Raw genomic sequence first — 19,530 nt, forward strand, 5'->3', positions numbered from 1 at the left:
TTGATCTGTTGTCATGGTGATTTGGACAATCGCGCGTCGGGGAACAGGAAGGTCCGGCTTAAGTCAGACTAGACTGGAAATTATCCGGCTAACTCAGTTATCCAGGTACGGGGAACGGGGCCCAGTGTTTCGGTGCTATGGCGCGGTTTAAAGCCAGACTGAAACTTTTCATGGATTTTATGTACATCTAAAAACAGTTGTAACTGGAGGTAAACTGCTCGCTCCAGGACTTTAGACAGGAAAGGTAGTTGGGAAATGGGCCTGAAGTTTGATAGAATAGAGGGATCAAGGTTTTGTGCTGTTTTGTGCTGTGTGTTACAGATCAGGCTGTGAGTGTGTGCGTTTGTGTGTTACAGATGAGGCTGTGAGTGTGTGTGTTTGTGTGTTACAGATCAGGCTGTGAGTGTGTGTGTCCCATGCTCCACTGACCTGGGCTGGAGGTGTCTGGGCTGAAGGTGTCTGGCCTGAAGGTGTCTCGGCTGAAGGTGTCTGGGGTGGCTGCTGGGGTGGCACGCCTGTAGCACCAACTCACCAAAATGGCCTCCTGGTTGTCGGCCAGGGCCTGCTTGGCCAGGTAGCGCTCCCTCTTAATCTTCACCTCCAAAGACTCTGGCACGTCAGGCACCATCCAGTCTATGGCTCGCAGCACAAAGAACACCACGTGCTGGAGGGAGGGAGGGAGGGAGGGAGGGAGGGAATGAGGGATGGGAGATATACGGTACAGTATACATTCAGAGATTTACAACGGAAAACAAGTTGTTCATATTGGAAGGCGAGAGGGTGGATACTACCTTTGAAGGCTAGGGTTCTGATTTAGCACATAAACCTGACCGGATATCATGTGGATTTTATGGTGGTATTTTTTGTGGATCTATTGTGATGTTACTTGTTGATCTGTGATGCCCATTGAGGCAATTCGTTGTGATTTCGGGCTACACAAATACAAATACATACATGAGCAGCGATCATTATCATTGTAGACCGATCATTGTTAGAATCGTGAGACATGGGAACAGGTTATATTTAAGTGTCTTGCTCAAGGACACTTTTGCCAGGGGGAATCGAAGCGGGAATCGAACCAGGAAGGAACCTTCCAACTACCAGACGCCTGCTCTACGTCCTGAGCCACTGTCGCCCCCATAATGGCTTATTCGGGCTCATCCCTCATGGAAAGAGGGGAGAGACAGCATGGAGAGAGCTGGAGGGAGATGAGTTTGAGACAATGGCTGCAGACTGTTATTAAATTATCCCCACTAACACCATAAAGGTTTTGCAAAAAAATCCATGGGTAATGAAAGAACTCAAAGAAATCAGCAACCAAAGAACAGCCCAACAATTTGCGAAAACAACTACAAATACAATTTAAAATACAAAATAAAAAATTGGAATACAAGGACAAAATAAAGAACATGTTCAAAGAGAGAGAGACTCTAAATAGTTTTTACTGTCGGTTTGATTGTTTTGAGCTCTGAGCCTTGACATCTAGCCTTTATCCTATTTTCATACTAGCGCCCTATGCTTTTTCTTTTGTTGTTGTTCTTAGCTCTATTCTATTTAAATCTTTAAAATTTTTTATTATGTACCCCAGTTGCTATTGCATGTACATAGTTGTGTATTATTACATGTATATACATACATACCAACTATTCACCTGTTTTATTCTCCACCCATCGATCATCCATAGCAACACTATTATCACCGACATCCAAGTAGGGGGATCCCCCCTTGAACGAGATGCATCCAGCTGCAGGGCCGCAGAACCCATACGAGGCTCCTCCCACTAAGACACTCTCAGGACCCATACGAGCCTCCTCCCACTAAGACACTCTCAGGACCCTCGCTCCCATTGGCTGATTTGGGTCACGTGACCGTCACAGGGTCACGTGACCGTCCCACCCAATGGCTGAATTGGAGTATTGCACCGTGCGGGATTGATTGATTGATTGATTGAAAACTTTATTAACAGATTGCAGAATGGGTCCAGTGACCGTCACAGGCCCGGATTGATTGATTGATTGAAAACTTTATTAACAGATTGCAGATGGGTACAGTGACCGTCACAGGCCCGGATTGATTGATTGATTGATTGATTGAAAACTTTATTAACAGATTGCAGAATGGGTACAGTGACCGTCACAGGCCCGGATTGATTGATTGATTGATTGATTGAAAACTTTATTAACAGATTGCAGAATGGGTACAGTGACCGTCACAGGCCCGGATTGATTGATTGATTGATTGAAAACTTTATTAACAGATTGCAGAATGGGTACAGTGACCGTCACAGGCCCGGATTGATTGATTGATTGAAAACTTTATTAACAGATTGCAGAATGGGTACAGTGACCGTCACAGGCCCGGATTGATTGATTGATTGAAAACGTTATTAACAGATTGCAGAATGGGTACAGTGACCGTCACAGGCCCGGATTGATTGATTGATTGAAAACTTTATTAACAGATTGCAGAATGGGTACAGTGACCGTCACAGGCCCGTATTGATTGATTGAAAACTTTATTAACAGATTGCAGAATGGGTACAGTGACCATCACAGGCCCGGATTGATTGATTGATTGATTGAAAACTTTATTAACAGATTGCAGAATGGGTACAGTGACCGTCACAGGCCCAGATTGATTGATTGAAAACTTTATTAACAGATTGCAGAATGGGTACAGTGACCGTCACAGGCCCGTATTGATTGATTGAAAACTTTATTAACAGATTGCAGAATGGGTACAGTGACCATCACAGGCCCGGATTGATTGATTGATTGATTGAAAACTTTATTAACAGATTGCAGAATGGGTACAGTGACCGTCACAGGCCCGGATTGATTGATTGAAAACTTTATTAACAGATTGCAGAATGGGTACAGTGACCGTCACAGGCCCGGATTGATTGATTGATTGATTGATTGATTGAGACCCCCCGCATTTCACTGTATACCTGTATGCCGTGACAAATAAAACTCTTGTATCTTGTATCTTGATTGAAAACTTTATTAACAGATTGCAGAATGGGTACAGTACAGCTCAATACACACAATTGTATACAATACAAGGGGGAGGGAACTGTACATTTATGATGAATTGAAAATGGGGGACCCTGATGTAAACAAGACGGAAGTCTTTCTCTGGTCTGCATCCCCTTAACAATTGTGTGTATTGAGCTGTACTGTACCCATTCTGCAATCTGTTAATAAAGTTTTCAATCAATCAATCAATCCGGGCCTGTGACGGTCACTGTACCCATTCTGCAATCTGTTAATAAAGTTTTCAATCAATCAATCAATCAATCAATCCGGGCCTGTGACGGTCACTGTACCCATCTGCAATCTGTTAATAAAGTTTTCAATCAATCAATCAATCCGGGCCTGTGACGGTCACTGTACCCATTCTGCAATCTGTTAATAAAGTTTTCAATCAATCAATCAATCAATCAATCCGGGTCTGTGACGGTCACTGTACCCATTCTGCAATCTGTTAATAAAGTTTTCAATCAATCAATCAATCAATCAATCAATCAATCAATCAATCAATCCGGGCCTGTGACGGTCACTGTACCCATTCTGCAATCTGTTAATAAAGTTTTCAATCAATCAATCAATCAATCAATCCGGGCCTGTGACGGTCACTGTACCCATCTGCAATCTGTTAATAAAGTTTTCAATCAATCAATCAATCCGGGCCTGTGACGGTCACTGTACCCATTCTGCAATCTGTTAATAAAGTTTTCAATCAATCAATCAATCAATCAATCCGGGCCTGTGACGGTCACTGTACCCATCTGCAATCTGTTAATAAAGTTTTCAATCAATCAATCAATCAATCAATCAATCAATCAATCAATCAATCCGGGCCTGTGACGGTCACTGTACCCATTCTGCAATCTGTTAATAAAGTTTTCAATCAATCAATCAATCAATCAATCCGGGCCTGTGACGGTCACTGTACCCATTCTGCAATCTGTTAATAAAGTTTTCAATCAATCAATCAATCAATCCCGCACGGTGCAATACTCCAATTCAGCCATTGGGTGGGACGGTCACGTGACCCTGTGACGGTCACGTGACCCTGTGACGGTCACGTGACCCAAATCAGCCAATGGGAGCGAGGGTCCTGAGAGTGTCTTAGTGGGAGGAGCCTCGTATGGGTCCTCCTGAGAGTGTTTCGGTCCTGAGAGTGTCTTAGTGGGAGGAGCCTCGTATGGGTTCTGCAGCTGGATACTATTGCCTTGAACAGCCCTTCTAAGGTTTCTCTCCTCCACATCGCCTGTGGTGCTTTTTTCCTATTGCTAGGTTTTTGGTGAGTTTTCCCTTGCCTTCGCTGGGGTATGTCTGGGAGTGTTGCATTTATTTATTTTACATTTATTTTGGATTTCATGGTGTTTTTTTTGTTCTTGATTTATTGTGATGTTTCTTCTTGACTTGTTTAACCCTTCTGCCTTCCGTGTATTTAGCCTTTTGTGTGTGTGTGTGTGTGCACTACGGTGGCTGTGTTGATGATCATGTCATGAAATTTGGTCCGTTTGCTTATTTTTCATATATTTACATAATTTGAAAAGATTGTATTTTGAAAATCTCTAACAGAAAAGTTACCCATTTGACCACCCTAGTAGTTTATTTCATGCCATTAGGGGTTAGGGTTAGGGTTAGAGTTACCATAACCTAACCCTAACCCCAACCCCAACCCTAACCCTAACGGGAATATAAGGGGTTATAATTCGGTTATGTTGAGTTAGGTTTATAGTGGTATTCATAAAAAAATTATTGGAACGGAATACTACAAACTAAGTTTTTTATGACCTTGAACGTGATGCAATCTTTTCATGCACTGGTGTGCCAACTCTGTCAGTTACCTAACAAGGCAGAAGGGTTAAAGAAGACTTGTCCAGCCCATGGGGACATTACCTTGTGATTTCGGGATTTACAAATAAATTTGATTTGATTGATTGCCAACAAATGTATCAATGAATTGAAAGGCAAGGTGTGTGCACAGACCCTACCACAGACCCTACCACAGACACTACCACAGACCTTACCACAAACCTTAGCACAGACGCTACCACAGACCTTACCACAGACCCTACCACAGACGCTACCACAGACCCTACCAGATGCTACCACAGACCCTACCACAGACCCTACCAGATGCTACCACAGACCCTACCACAGACCCTACCAGACGCTACCACAGACCCTACCACAGACGCTACCACAGACCCTACCACAGACCTTACCACAGACCCTACCACAGACCCTACCAGACCCTACCACAGACACTACCACAGACCTTACCACAGACCTTACCACAGACACTACCAGACCCTACCACAGACCTTACCACAGACCTTACCACAGACACTACCAGACCCTACCACAGACCTTACCACAGACACTACCAGACCCTACCACAGATGCTTTCAGAGCTCATTAAATGAGTGCTGGGTTCCAGTCATTGTCAAGAGTACAGGTCATGAATGACTTACGGCCAGCGGCCCTAAGCGGAAAGGGTTGTATTGAAGACACTGCTCTCTGCTGTGGATGATCCCTGGATGACTACTGTACCAGTTTGCTTACCGCCCACAGAAGTGTGGAGGATGCAGTTATCACAATGCTTCATGGCATATGTCAACACCTGGAGATGCCTGTGGTGTATTGTCCCTAAATACTTGGCGTAGTTCCCAGCGTGGTGTTGTGGGTACCCGGAAGTGAGTGCACAAGTATGTACTTGAGCTGTAGTCAAATAATAAAGTGTCAAACTAAAGTAGTGGTCCAGTAATCATTATTATACAGGTGAGGTAAAGAAGTCCTCAGGATATAATATAAATTGGCGACGAGGACATCTGAATCTGTGCAATGTGTTGGGGAAAAGGTCAGTCTGGGCGTTTGTTTACCTTATTAATGTTAGCTTAGCGCGTTAGCATGTATTTCGCTCACGGTGAACGGCGTACGTTGCCCGGCGCTTGGAAGCAGCTACAAGAAGAGGAAATCCAGTTGACACACTAAAGGAAGGATCGACTCTGTATTGCTGTGAGTGTTTCTGACAAAAATGGCTTGGGTTATTGGTAATATTGGACCGTTTAATGACAATGTGGAGCAATGGAACTGTTACACTGAGCGTTTTGATTACTTCATTATAGCTAATGGAATTGAAGATGACAAAATAGTTCCCACATTTCTGACTGTAATGGGGCCCAGGACGTTTAATTTGTTGAGAAACCTGCTACAGCCAGCAAAGCCAGGTACAAAAACGTACCAGGAAATTGTGTGTGTGTGTGTGTGTGCACTACGGTGGCTGTGTTGATGATCATGTCATGAAATTTGGTCCGTTTGCTTATTTTTCATATATTTACATAATTTGAAAAGATTGTATTTTGAAAATCTCTAACAGAAAAGTTACCCATTTGACCACCCTAGTAGTTTATTTCATGCCATTAGGGGTTAGGGTTAGGGTTAGGGTTAGAGTTACCATAACCTAACCCTAACCCTAACCCCAACCCCAACCCTAACACAAATGGGAATATAAGGGGTTATAATTCGGTTATGTTGAGTTAGGTTTATAGTGGTATTCATAAAAAAATTATTGGAACGGAATACTACAAACTAAGTTTTTTATGACCTTGAACGTGATGCAATCTTTTCATGCACTGGTGTGCCAACTCTGTCAGTTACCTAACAAGGCAGAAGGGTTAAAGAAGACTTGTCCAGCCCATGGGGACATTACCTTGTGATTTCGGGCTTTACAAATAAATTTGATTTGATTGATTGCCAACAAATGTATCAATGAATTGAAAGGCAAGGTGTGTGCACAGACCCTACCACAGACCCTACCACAGACCCTACCACAGACACTACCACAGACCTTACCACAAACCTTAGCAAAGACGCTACCACAGACCTTACCACAGACCCTACCACAGACGCTACCACAGACCCTACCAGATGCTACCACAGACCCTACCAGACGCTACCACAGACCCTACCACAGACGCTACCACAGACCCTACCACAGACCTTACCACAGACCCTACCACAGACCCTACCACAGACCCTACCAGACCCTACCACAGACACTACCACAGACCTTACCACAGACACTACCAGACCCTACCACAGACCTTACCACAGACACTACCAGACCCTACCACAGACCTTACCACAGACCTTACCACAGACACTACCAGACCCTACCACAGATGCTTTCAGAGCTCATTAAATGAGTGCTGGGTTCCAGTCATTGTCAAGAGTACAGGTCATGAATGACTTACGGCCAGCGGCCCTAAGCGGAAAGGGTTGTATTGAAGACACTGCTCTCTGCTGTGGATGATCCCTGGATGACTACTGTACCAGTTTGCTTACCGCCCACAGAAGTGTGGAGGATGCAGTTATCACAATGCTTCATGGCATATGTCAACACCTGGAGATGCCTGTGGTGTATTGTCCTTAAATACTTGGCGTAGTTCCCAGCGTGGTGTTGTGGGTACCCGGAAGTGAGTGCACAAGTATGGTACTTGAGCTGTAGTCAAATAATAAAGTGTCAAACTAAAGTAGTGGTCCAGTAATCATTATTATACAGGTGAGGTAAAGAAGTCCTCAGGATATAATATAAATTGGCGACGAGGACATCTGAATCTGTGCAATGTGTTGGGGAAAAGGTCAGTCTGGGCGTTTGTTTACCTTATTAATGTTAGCTTAGCGCGTTAGCATGTATTTCGCTCACGGTGAACGGCGTACGTTGCCCGGCGCTTGGAAGCAGCTACAAGAAGAGGAAATCCAGTTGACACACTAAAGGAAGGATCGACTCTGTATTGCTGTGAGTGTTTCTGACAAAAATGGCTTGGGTTATTGGTAATATTGGACCGTTTGATGACAATGTGGAGCAATGGAAATGTTACACTGAGCGTTTTGATTACTTCATTATAGCTAATGGAATTGAAGATGACAAAATAGTTCCCACATTTCTGACTGTAATGGGGCCCAGGACATTTAATTTGTTGAGAAACCTGCTACAGCCAGCAAAGCCAGGTACAAAAACGTACCAGGAAATAGTGGATATAGTGACCCACCATTTTTCACCAAAATCTTTGGTTATTGCAGAGAGGTTTAGGTTCCACAGATGCAGCCAGGATGAAGGAGAGTCTGTTACAATGTTTGTTGCAGCTTTAAGAAAACTTGCTGAACATTGTGAATTTAGAGATTCACTAAAAGACACATTGAGAGACAGGCTTGTGTGTGGATTAATTTATGAAGGTACACAGAACTGCCGACCAACTGGCCCCAGTATTCACTGACATATTTAACCTGTCCTTAGAACAGGCTGTCATCCCCACCTGCCTGAAGAAGTCCACTATTATCCCTGTACCCAAAAAATCCAAGCCTGCTTGCCTCAACGACTACCGCCCTGTAGCTCTCACCTCCATAGCCATGAAGTGCTTCGAGAAGCTAGTAAAGGGCTACATCTGCTCCTCCCTCCCCATCAACATGGACCCCCTGCAATTTGCATACCGCCCCAACAGGTCCACGGAGGACGCCATATCCCATGTGCTGCACACAGCAGCATCACACCTGGACAAGAGGCAGGGGAACTATGTGAGAATGCTATTCATCGACTACAGCTCGGCATTCAATACCATAGTCCCCTCCATACTCATAGCCAAGCTCAGGGACCTGGGCTTGGGCTATGACCTCTGCCAGTGGGTCTTGGACTTCCTGACTGGCAGACCCCAGGTGGTGAGAGCAGGCAACTGCACCTCCTCATCCATCACCCTCAACATAGGGGCCCCCCAGGGCTGTGTTCTGAGTCCCCTCCTCTACTCCCTGTACACACACGACTGTGTGGCTCAGCGGAGTAGCAATACAATCGTCAAATTTGCTGACGACACAGTGGTGGTGGGCCTGATCTCTGCCAACGACGAGAGGGCCTACCTGGAAGAGGTCAAGGTCCTGGCGGGATGGTGCCAGGAAAACAGCCTCTCCCTGAACGTCAGCAAAACAAAGGAGATGATTGTGGACTTCAGGAGGTCGGGGGTCAAGGACTACAGCCCCCTCAGCATCGACGGGGCACCGGTTGAGAGAGTCAACAGCTTTAAGTACCTCGGAGCCTACATATCCGAGGACTTGACATGGACCACACACATTAACAGTGTTGTGAAGAAGGCACGACAACGCCTCTACTTCCTCAGGCGCCTAAGGAAGTTCCAAGTCAGCCAGAAGATCCTTAAGAACTTCTACTCATGTACAATAGAGCAGGGGTTCCCAAACTTTTCAGGCCGGGGCCCAGAAAATAAGGCGTCAGAGAGCCGCGGCCCAATGCACATCGTCTGGCTTTTTTTTTTTTTTTTTTTGCCATGCGACCGATTTTTTAAGCCAAATATCACTTCAATCCTATTAAGTTAGTTCAAGTTAGTTATTCATTTATATGTGCTATTTATGAGAGGGCTAACTTGTTGCAAAATAATAATGATAATAATAATAGCCTCATTAAAATACTATTGTTGCTTCGGTTGTTTTCAGCGTTTTATGTGCATAATCTGTTATTTAGTTTGAAATGTTCGTTGAAATAAGTAGATTTTTCGTTTTTGTTTATTTATTAAGTTAATATAAAACCATATAGTCACATTTTAGAATACAATAGAATAGAATTGTTGAATACAACTAGAAACACTGTCCTGGCCTGCTTCTAAGTTCAGTGGCCTGACAAAAAAAAATTAAATAAAAAAATAAAAAATATAAAAATAAAAAATAAAAAAAAATGTTTTTTTTTTATTTTTTTTTATTTTTTTTTTTATTTTTTTTAAATCATCTCGCGGCCCATCCGTGGCTGCTCGCGGCCCACCTTTGGGTCGCGACCCCGACTTTGGGAACCACTGCAATAGAGAGCATCTTGACCGGCAACATCACCTCCTGGTTTGGGAATAGCACTGCACAAGACCAAAGCAGACTACAAAGAGTGACACGTTCAGCCGAACGCACAATTGGAGGGGGGCTCCCCACCCTCCAGAACATTTACTACAAGCGTTGCAAGGGCAAGGCTAAGAGAATCATTAAAGACTCCAGTCACCCGAACAACTGCCTCTTTGAACTGCTGCCGTCAGGCAAGCGATACAGGAGTCTCAAGGCGAGCACAGAAAGACTCAGAAGAAGCTTCTATCCCCAGGCCATCAGGCTGCTAAACGAACAATGAATGAACACTACACAACAACAACCACCAAACGCACATAGCACACACATCCACACGCACACACTCACTTTAAACAAACACACTGTAGCACCCACTCCACACACTTATAGCACACACCCACTTTAAACAAACACACTGTAGCACCCACTCCCCACACTTTATATTTATGGATGAAGGATTGCACTACAACTCGTACACCTTACTGTAAATTGTACCTAAAATTGTACCTCATCCCATTTCTGCTTTGCACTAGATAGTACTGTACATTAGTACACTGCATAGTATTGTGTATTGTATATTATATGGTAACTCAGAACATTGTACATATGTCTATACCGAACACTGTGACCTCATTTTCTTCTTCTAAATTCATGCTATATTATGTTATTATGTTATTTGATACTATCTTGTCTAGCACAGTCTCTGGAGCGTAACAGTAAGAAGCATTTTGTATGAAAGTATTCTGTACTTCTGTATGACAACTATTAAAGAACTTGAACTTGAACTTGAACTTGAAGAAACTACTGACAGAGAGTGATTTGACACTGGAGAGAGCTGTCAATATCAGTGTAACGATGGAAAGGAAGCCCAGCAGTTACATGCAACAACGAGTAGAGTGCACAAAGTCAGTGACGGGCAAAGCGGGCAGGGTCTGTGTTTTCGTTGTGGAAAAACAGGACATCTTGCACCAACATGTTGGTGTAAAGAAATGGATTGTCGTAATTGTGGAAAAAAGGCCACATAGAGTGTGCTTGTAAAAATAAGAAGGGCACAGAAAATTACGATAAGTCTGGTTTTAAAGGAAACACTGGAAATTACAAAAAGAAGAGACATGTTCATGCTGTTGAACAAGGAGATAGAACAGCTAGTGACTCCTCAGATGAAGAGGCAAGGATACATCTCCTCAGAGTGCTGAATGTGGATGAGGGCTCAGATGGCTACTGGGCTCCACCTGAGCTGGAAGGAAATCCAGTGAAAATGCAGATTGATACTGGGTCAAGAGCTTCAATCATTTCAAACAGCATCTACCAAAAATGTTTGAAGCATCTTCCACTGCGACCATCTGACACAATGGTTAGAACATACACAGGACAGCCAGTACCTATGAAGGGAATGACATGCCACTGTTCAGTGTAATGGTCAAACAAAAAAACGTCCTATCTACATCGCAAAAGGGAATTACCCTGCCATCATGGGACGTGTGTGGCTGCAGAAATACGACTGGACTGTGCGTAAGATTTCGAAAAGCGCCACAGACCTGCAGGCTGTTTTGGAAAAAAATAAAGAGGTTTTCCGGGATGAGCTAGGAAGCATGAAAGACATCATAGTAAAGCTGCATGTGAAGCCTGATAGCAAGCCAGTATTTATGAAGGCCAGACCGGTATCATATGCTATCAGAACCAAAGTGGAAGCTGACTTGGATGCTCTAGTCAAAAATGGAGTTCTGGAGCCAGTCACCATCAGCGAATGGGCGACAACGATAGTTCCGGTACCAAAGAAGGATGGAGGAATCCGGACCTGTGGAGATTTCAAGGTGACACTTAACCCTGTGCTATCTGTAGAGCAGTATCCACTCCCACGTATTGATGATTTGTTTGCGTGACTCAGTTGGGGGAAAACTTTGTCAAATTGATCTTTGCCAAGCTTACCTACAAATGCATGTGCATGAAGACTCACAGGCACTGCTCACTATTACCACACACAAGGGTCTCTTCAGGTACCGACGACTACCCCCTACAACGTGTGTTTCAATGTGCTATGGATCAGATCCTCAGTGGACTGCCAGGAGTTCAGTGCTATTTGGATGATATCCTCTGCACTGGAGCTACTGATGAGGAACACCTTCGTCACCTGGGCACCACTCTTCAAAGATTGAAGGAATACGACCTCAGGTGTATTTTTCCGATCATCTGTGGAATACCTGGGACATGTTATCGATGCAGAGGGCTTGCATACAGCCCTGTCCAAGACCACAGCCCTTGTGGATGCACCACCACCCCAGGATGTGAGCCAGTTGCGTTCTTTCCTAGGTTTGCTAAATTACTACAGTCGTTTTATTCCAAACCTAGCATCGCTACTGAAGCCACTGCATGAGTTGCTTTGCCAGGACAAGGCTTGGAAATGGAGTACAGAATGTCAAGAGGCTTTTAAAAAAGCAAAGGACACATTAGTGGGGTCAGACATCCTGACTCACTTTGATCCGTCTCTTCCAATCCAACTAGCCTGCGATGCATCACCATATGGGGTAGGTGCCATTATTTCACACCTGATGCCAAATGGGGACGAAAGGCCCATTGCCTTTGCTTCTAGGACTTTGAACAAGGCAGAAGCCAATTATGCTCAGCTAGAACGGGAAGCATTGAGCATAGTTTTCGGTGTTAAAAAATGTCATCAGTACTTATATGGACAGAGATTTACACTCCTTACTGATCACCGACCTCTCACGACCATCCTAGGACCACACACTGGGATACCATCTCTTGCTGCAAGCCGCCTTCAACGATGGGCACTGCTTTTGTCTGCACATTCATATGACATCAAGTATAGTAAGGCAGAAACACATTGCAACGCCGACGGCTTGTCAAGGTTACAGCTCCCTGTCACTAAACCAGAGAGGCACACAGCAGAGGTTTTCTACTTCAGCCAAGTGGATGATGCACCTATCTCAGCTGCACAGGTGAGAAAAGCTACATGCAGTGTAGCCATTGAAAGAATAGCACTTGTTTTTCAATGTGTATATCATTTTTTTTCTACCAATTTTACTACTATTTTTCTACTTTTTCTCCCAATTTTTTCAATTTTTCTCCCTTCCCCAATTTCGTATTGTCCAATTCTACCCTCCCCTGTCTTGAACGTTGTTAGGCCATGCCTCCCACAAGCCGGCTGCAATGTGGACAAAGCCTTGCATCACGTGTCCCCTCCAGGTACTCGAGGAGGCAGCCGTCGCATCTTTTCACCTGCACAGTGCGATCTCTCAGCGGCGAGGGTCTGCGTGGGAGGGACACGCCGCCCCCGTTGCTTCCTGATTCTACTGCACAGGCGCACCAACCGACCTGTAGGAGTCGCTGTCCACAACGTCCGATCCCCACCCACCAGCTTCCCACCCCCTAATACTGCCAATTGTATTAGTATGAACGACCAGCCAAGCTGGTAGCAACACCGAGAGCTGGGCTCGAACCCAGCATCTCCTGCGTTGGTGGCGAGCGCCTTGCCCACTGTGCCACCTAGCTGCCTTTCAATGTGTATATAATGTAAACATCTGTAGAGACAGACACCTACTCTGACAGATCTATAGATCTTAAAAGAAGAGACAGCCAGTGTGGATTTCCACGTTAGACAGTGATAGAGCCACAGAGCAGGGTGTGTGAGTGCCAAGGTTATCGGCCGAGGTGTTAACCCCCTGAGGTCTAGAGTTTCTAGCTCCACCTTCTCAGAATATTCTCTTTTTTTTTTGTTACATAATGTAAAATTACAGATTCATACCTTCAAAATAAGTCATCAATTGTCAAATTTGAGACGATAGTTTTCAATCAATGTCCTATCAAACATTCTGGTACAGTCATTACCAATTTGCAGCAGGAGCCTCTGAAGAGAATTCAGTGAATTCAGCTAATGATAAGGGAACTACACTCCTTCCCAGAATGCAATGTGATGTCAATGTCAATGTCAATGACTAATTCACACCATGAAACAAAGGCCCAGCAGGGAACAATTACGGCTGAATGGGGGTATAGTGTGACTGATCAATACAGGCAGGCCTACAGCAACACACACTAGATAGACAGAGGTTTAGATATTTAGATAGATATATAATAGTAATATAATAGAAAGAGAGAGAGAGAGAGAGAGAGAGAGAGAGAGAAAGAAAGAAAGAAAGAAAGAAAGAAAGAAAGAAAGAAAGAAAGAAAGAAAGAAAGAAAGAAAGAAAGAAAGAAAGAAAGAAAGAAAGAAAGAAAGAAAGAAAGAAAGAAAGAAAGAAAGAAAGAAAGAAAGAAACAGAGAGAGAGACATTTATAATAATAATAATTATTATTATTATTATTATTAAATAGAATCATTTTCTATAGGCTTGCCGTGGTAGTCAGTGATATTGGTGTATACACACACTAGATAGACCGAGGTTTAGACATTTAGATATATATAATAGTATAGTAATAGAGAGAGAGAGAGAGAGAGAGAGAGAGAGAGAGAGAGAGAGAGAGAGAGAGAGAGAGAGAGAGAGAGAGAGAGAGAGAGAGAAAGAAAGAAAGAAAGAAAGAGATACAGAGATATATACAGAGAGAGACATTTATAATAATTATATTATTAATTCGTTTTTTACACACACACACACACACACTAATAACATGATCATAACCAAACCAATTTCAAATGTATCATCAAGTACAAAATAGATTTGATCGTAATATTTATGAGAATGCATGTTTTTTTACACTACAGGAGGAGTATGTCACAGTATGATATCATAATCGAACATTCTAGAACATTTGTGTTCTATATATGCAACAATTCTCTGAGCATTTCCTGGCATTTTTTCAGACTACAACATCAATCCAGACTGGTTTGACCCTGACAGCACGTGTGGCAGCACGTGTGGCAGAGAGAGAGAGAGAACAGGTCTTCACCTCTCTACTTTCTACTTTACATCATGCGTAAGCTGTCAACTAACTAGACAGAAAGAAAGAAAGAAAGAAAGAAAGAAAGAAAGAAAGAAAGAAAGAAAGAAAGAAAGAAAGAAAGAAAGAAAGAAAGAAAGAAAGAAAGAAAGAAAGAAAGAAAGAAAGAAAGAAAGAAAGAAAGAAAGAAGAGATAGAGGGAGAGAGGGGGGGAGAGAGGGATATAGAGGAAGAGAAAGAAAGAGGGAGATACAGAGGAGAGATGGAGGGAGAGAGAGGGAGATATAGATAGACATGAAACCTAGGTATGTAATTTCATCTTTCCTTGTGACAATATTGTCACCCACTGTACAAGACTGTACAAGAAATTCCTTCTGTAATGTACTGATTTATTTTGATTTCTCTGTTTGAGAGAGAGAGAGAGAGTGTGTGTGTGTGTGTGTGTGTGTGCAGGGGAGTAGCTGGGGGGGGGGGGGGGGGGTTAGGATGATTCCAAGGGCCCAGCAAATGCCCAAATTTTTTTTATAGATTGGGGGCCCCACATTTTTTAATAGATTGGGGGCCCACAAATTGATTCTTTCATGGGGCCCAGAATCTCCAGCTACGCCCCTGTGAGCGCACCTTTCTACTATAGAGAGCTGTCATCACTGTGATGCGCGCTTGAATGAACTGCGAGATAACTCATAACTCGTACACACACGCACTCTGTCTCTGCCATACAGTAGTTTATGTTGTTTTAGCGCGACGTGGGTATATACACGGGTGAGGATGAAAAGCATGTTCTACTTTTAATACATAAATTAACGTTCCGTCGGGTCCCGTGTATTCTCGAGAATGATAATAATAATAATAATGCAGGACCTCTTCAGATTATATTATCAACGACAGACAGTGAGAAACACAACCCCCCCCCTCTCGCGCTGAAGAATATGCATATTAGATCACTCAGTGATTAACACCTATGCGCTGTTTGTGTGTGCGCGCGTCCATGTATGTGCGTTTCGTGACGCGATGTAGTTCTTATCGCAAATGGAGATTATTACAATCATACCATCTAGCAAGAATTAAACGTATTTACAAGTCATATTAGGTTTAGCAAGTTGGGGGACGTATACCTTACATGTCAAAGCACTAGAAATGGCCATTTTTCTATTTTTATCGATTTCTGAAAAGATGTCCTTTTTGAGCATTTAAGAGGGATTCTAATTATTTTGTTGTCCGCCGACGGGTTCAAAGCTCCAGCGTGACCCCTAAGGGTAACAGAGCAGGCCACTGGTAGGGGAGGTGTCAACACTATTGCTATAGTAACAGTTAAGAGAGAGAGCCGTTGCTATGGGGAGAGATAGAGAAAGAGTGGGTCAGAGGTGACAGGAGACGTAGAGACGTGGTTGCTATGGGTTATCAGCCGTCGCTAGGGACTATACCTTATAGATGGGAGCTCTTCCGGTTTGACTCAGACTAGGAAACGAAGCTAATGCGTAGAGACGTGGACAGAGAGACAGAGCAATAGCTGGAGGGTGGTGGGAGGGGCCCCCCTCTTCTTAGCCTCGAGGTAGCAAGCTTCGGCTAACAGGGAAGGCTTTTGGCTAACCACTAGGCCTCAACCACCATCGGACTGATAGCAGGAGAGGCGGTAGAATTAAGGAATTCAATAGACCTTCAAAGACCTTTCAGAACTGTTTTCCATCTGGTACAGAGGCTATGTTTATGGAATAAACAGTAACATCAAGGAAAGGTATCATGTTTCCAGTGTGTCGTTAATTCTTCTGAGTCGAATGCATCACCGGGGAGAGAGAGGGTATCAGTCAGTACGATGAGTAAGAGATAAACACAACGCAGACATCACAGCAGAAGAGAGATTACTGGCTGAGAACCCGATAATCCAACACCATTTTATCAGCTGTGTTGGACATTGTTCTAAAAGGGCACTCTGGCAGCGATGACATCGCCTTGAAGCCTTACCTCATGAGGAGGGCAGAACTGTCAGTGCAATCTGGATGTTTGCTGTGGGGGAGGAGAGTGGTGATTCCACCATCACTACGCAAACCAGTGTTGCAGCAACTCCACTAAGGACACAGTGGAATAGTATGCATGAAGGAAATAGCAAGAAGCTACTTCTAGTGGCCAAGCATGGATGGACAGATTGAGGAGACCGCTAAAAACTGTTCCTCATGTCAGAAAATCAGAAACAATCCTCAATTAGCTCCTCTGCACCCCTGGAGTTTCCCACCGGAGCCATGGCACCATGTGCACATTGATTTCACAGGACCTGTTTAGGACAGAATGCTCCTCGTCGCTGTGGATGCACACAGTAAATGGCCTGAAGTGGCTATCATGCGATCTACTACTACAGAGAAAACAGTTGAGAAGCTATGGGAGATATTCAGCCGTTTTGTATCACAGGAAATGGCTACGTTCTTGCAAACAAATGGCGTACAGCACATAAGATCAGCACCATATCACCCTGCAGCTAATGGTCTTGCAGAAAGGTTTGTGCAAACCCTGAAATAATATGCATTAAAGGCATCACAAGGACAGGGAACACTCCATCCCCGATTGCACAAGTTCCTGCTGACCTACCGCAACACGCAACCACAAAAGCATCACCTGCCAGCCTGTTGCTACAAAAAGAGCTATGATCCAACTTTGACTTACTGAAGCCAACCTCCGTGAAGGACACAGTTTTACAGCAGCAAAAGAAACAGATTAAACAAAGAGGACAGTCTAAGATGAGAGTTTTTGCTTCAGGTGAATCTGTGTTGGTGAGGAATTACTGCACTGGAGCCAAATGGATTCCTGCCACTATCATTGCACAAACTGGACCGGTATCGTATACAGTTCAAACTGCCACAGACATAGTCTGGAGAAGGCATGTCGACCAACTGTTGAAAACACCAACAGCTATTCAACTGCCTGCCGAGGACTGGCCGGATCCACCGTTTGTCGAGCTACCTGCTTATGAACCTGTGCCAACCCAAAGCTCATCTACTCTGGAGCCTGAGGTCTCCACTCCTGATCCTCAGGCCAAAAATACTGTGACTCATCCTCCTATGTCAGTCTCTGTTTCCGACTCACCACTGAAACACAGAGACACTGAAGTTCCAGTTGACCGCCGATACCCTGCAAGACAGCGGCGGCCCCCTGAACGTTTGGGATTATAGATAGACTTACCCAAACCAACTGGGGCAGAATAAACCCCATGGGTATAGTCAGGGGTCTGAGGTAGTCCACCCTCACCCCATGATTGTTGTTAAATAATATTATTGGTTGTTTATTAGGTTAGTCTGTAAGAAGCAGATATATTATAGTCAGACTGTAATATTCTGCGTATCGTGTGTTGGACACTGTTTTTGTTGTTACAAGAGCACTTTGTGGTATACACTAAAACACTATGGCTAGGTTGTTTACTTATTCTTCAGACCATAAGTATTGGTTTTATTTTGGGAAACTGTAAACGTTATTGTTAAATAGGACATATATTGTAAGAGGGGAGGAAATGTGGTCTATTGTCCTTAAATACTTGCCGTAGTTCCCAGCGTGGCGTCATGGGTAACCGGAAGTGATTGCACAAGTATGTAGCTGAGCTGTAGTCAGAATAATAAAGTGTCAAACTAAAGTAGTGTTCCGGTAATCATTATTATACAGGTGAGATAAAGAAGTCCTCAGGATATAATAATGCCCAGAACTGTAGCAAAGATTGTATGTGTTGATTTTGGGAGTTGCTTTCAATACAATCCAACCTCATATACTGGCCAGGAAACTGACTGAGCTGCAGGTGAGGACCAATCTCATTATGTGAATTATTGATTTTCTGCGTTCCATCACCTGTCCTCTACACTTTGTATACTAACGACTGTAGGGTGGACAACCCAGCGCACCAGTTCATAATATGCAGATGATACTGTGATTGTTGGGCTTCCAAATCAATCAGGTACAGGGTTTTACTGACTTGTGTGATTCTAACTTTTTGGAAATCAATGTAAAAAACTAGAAACAATCAAATCTATTGAAAGGGTGACTGAGTACAAGTACCTTCGGTTGTAGATTGCAGTTCACCCAATGTGCTCAGTCAAAATACAGCAAACTTCAACTACTTGTATTTTTTAAGGAGACTGGACTATTTTAATGTGGACGAACCCATAATGGAACTATTCTATGCATGTGTTCTCCAAAGCATCCTATCCTTCAGCTTGATATGTGTGTTTGGAAACATGAGGGCACAAGACCAGACCAAACTGGAATGAGCAGTGAGACGAGCCAGTCAGGTTATAGGGCTAAACCAGATCTCAGTAGGGAAGCTCTATACCAAACTCATGGGTAACAGAGTTGCACAAATCCTTGCTGGCTCAGGGACAGTGGATGGCTCCTGCAGCACAGGATAAAGACAAATTGCTTTGCAGACTCCTTCATGCCAGCTGGGATCCATCTGCACAATGTGCTCTCAAGCAGAGCACAATGACTTGTATCTTAGTGAACACCAAATATATATCTTATATATATATCTATAGGGAAGAATGACTATTAATATATAAAGAGTAACCCGAGTATGAAGGTAGGAACAAGAGAGTAACCTGAGTATGAAGGTAGGAACAAGAGAGTAACCTGAGTATGAAGGTAAGAACAAGAGAGTAACCTGAGTATGAAGGTAGGAACAAGAGAGTAACCTGAGTATGAAGGTAGGAATGAGGGAGTAACCTGAGTATGAAGGTAGGAATGAGGGAGTAACCTG

General features: G+C 43.7%; 1 protein-coding gene across 1 annotated transcript in view; it reads right to left on the reverse strand.

Moving 5' to 3' along the window:
• The window catches only part of ano11 (anoctamin 11), a gene marked incomplete at both ends in the record, with an annotated part of 106,976 nt that overhangs the window by 16,566 nt on the left and 70,880 nt on the right, over nt 1-19,530 (reverse strand). Inside the window, one exon of the mRNA XM_084333452.1 lies at nt 430-664. Within this exon, the coding sequence (XP_084189578.1) occupies nt 430-664 (235 nt within the window). The remainder of the gene's footprint in view (nt 1-429; nt 665-19,530) is intronic.

The sequence above is a fragment of the Notolepis coatsorum genome (assembly GCF_963971535.1).
Source record: "Notolepis coatsorum genome assembly, chromosome: 17".
In the NCBI taxonomy this organism is placed as follows: Eukaryota; Metazoa; Chordata; class Actinopteri; order Aulopiformes; family Paralepididae; genus Notolepis; species Notolepis coatsorum.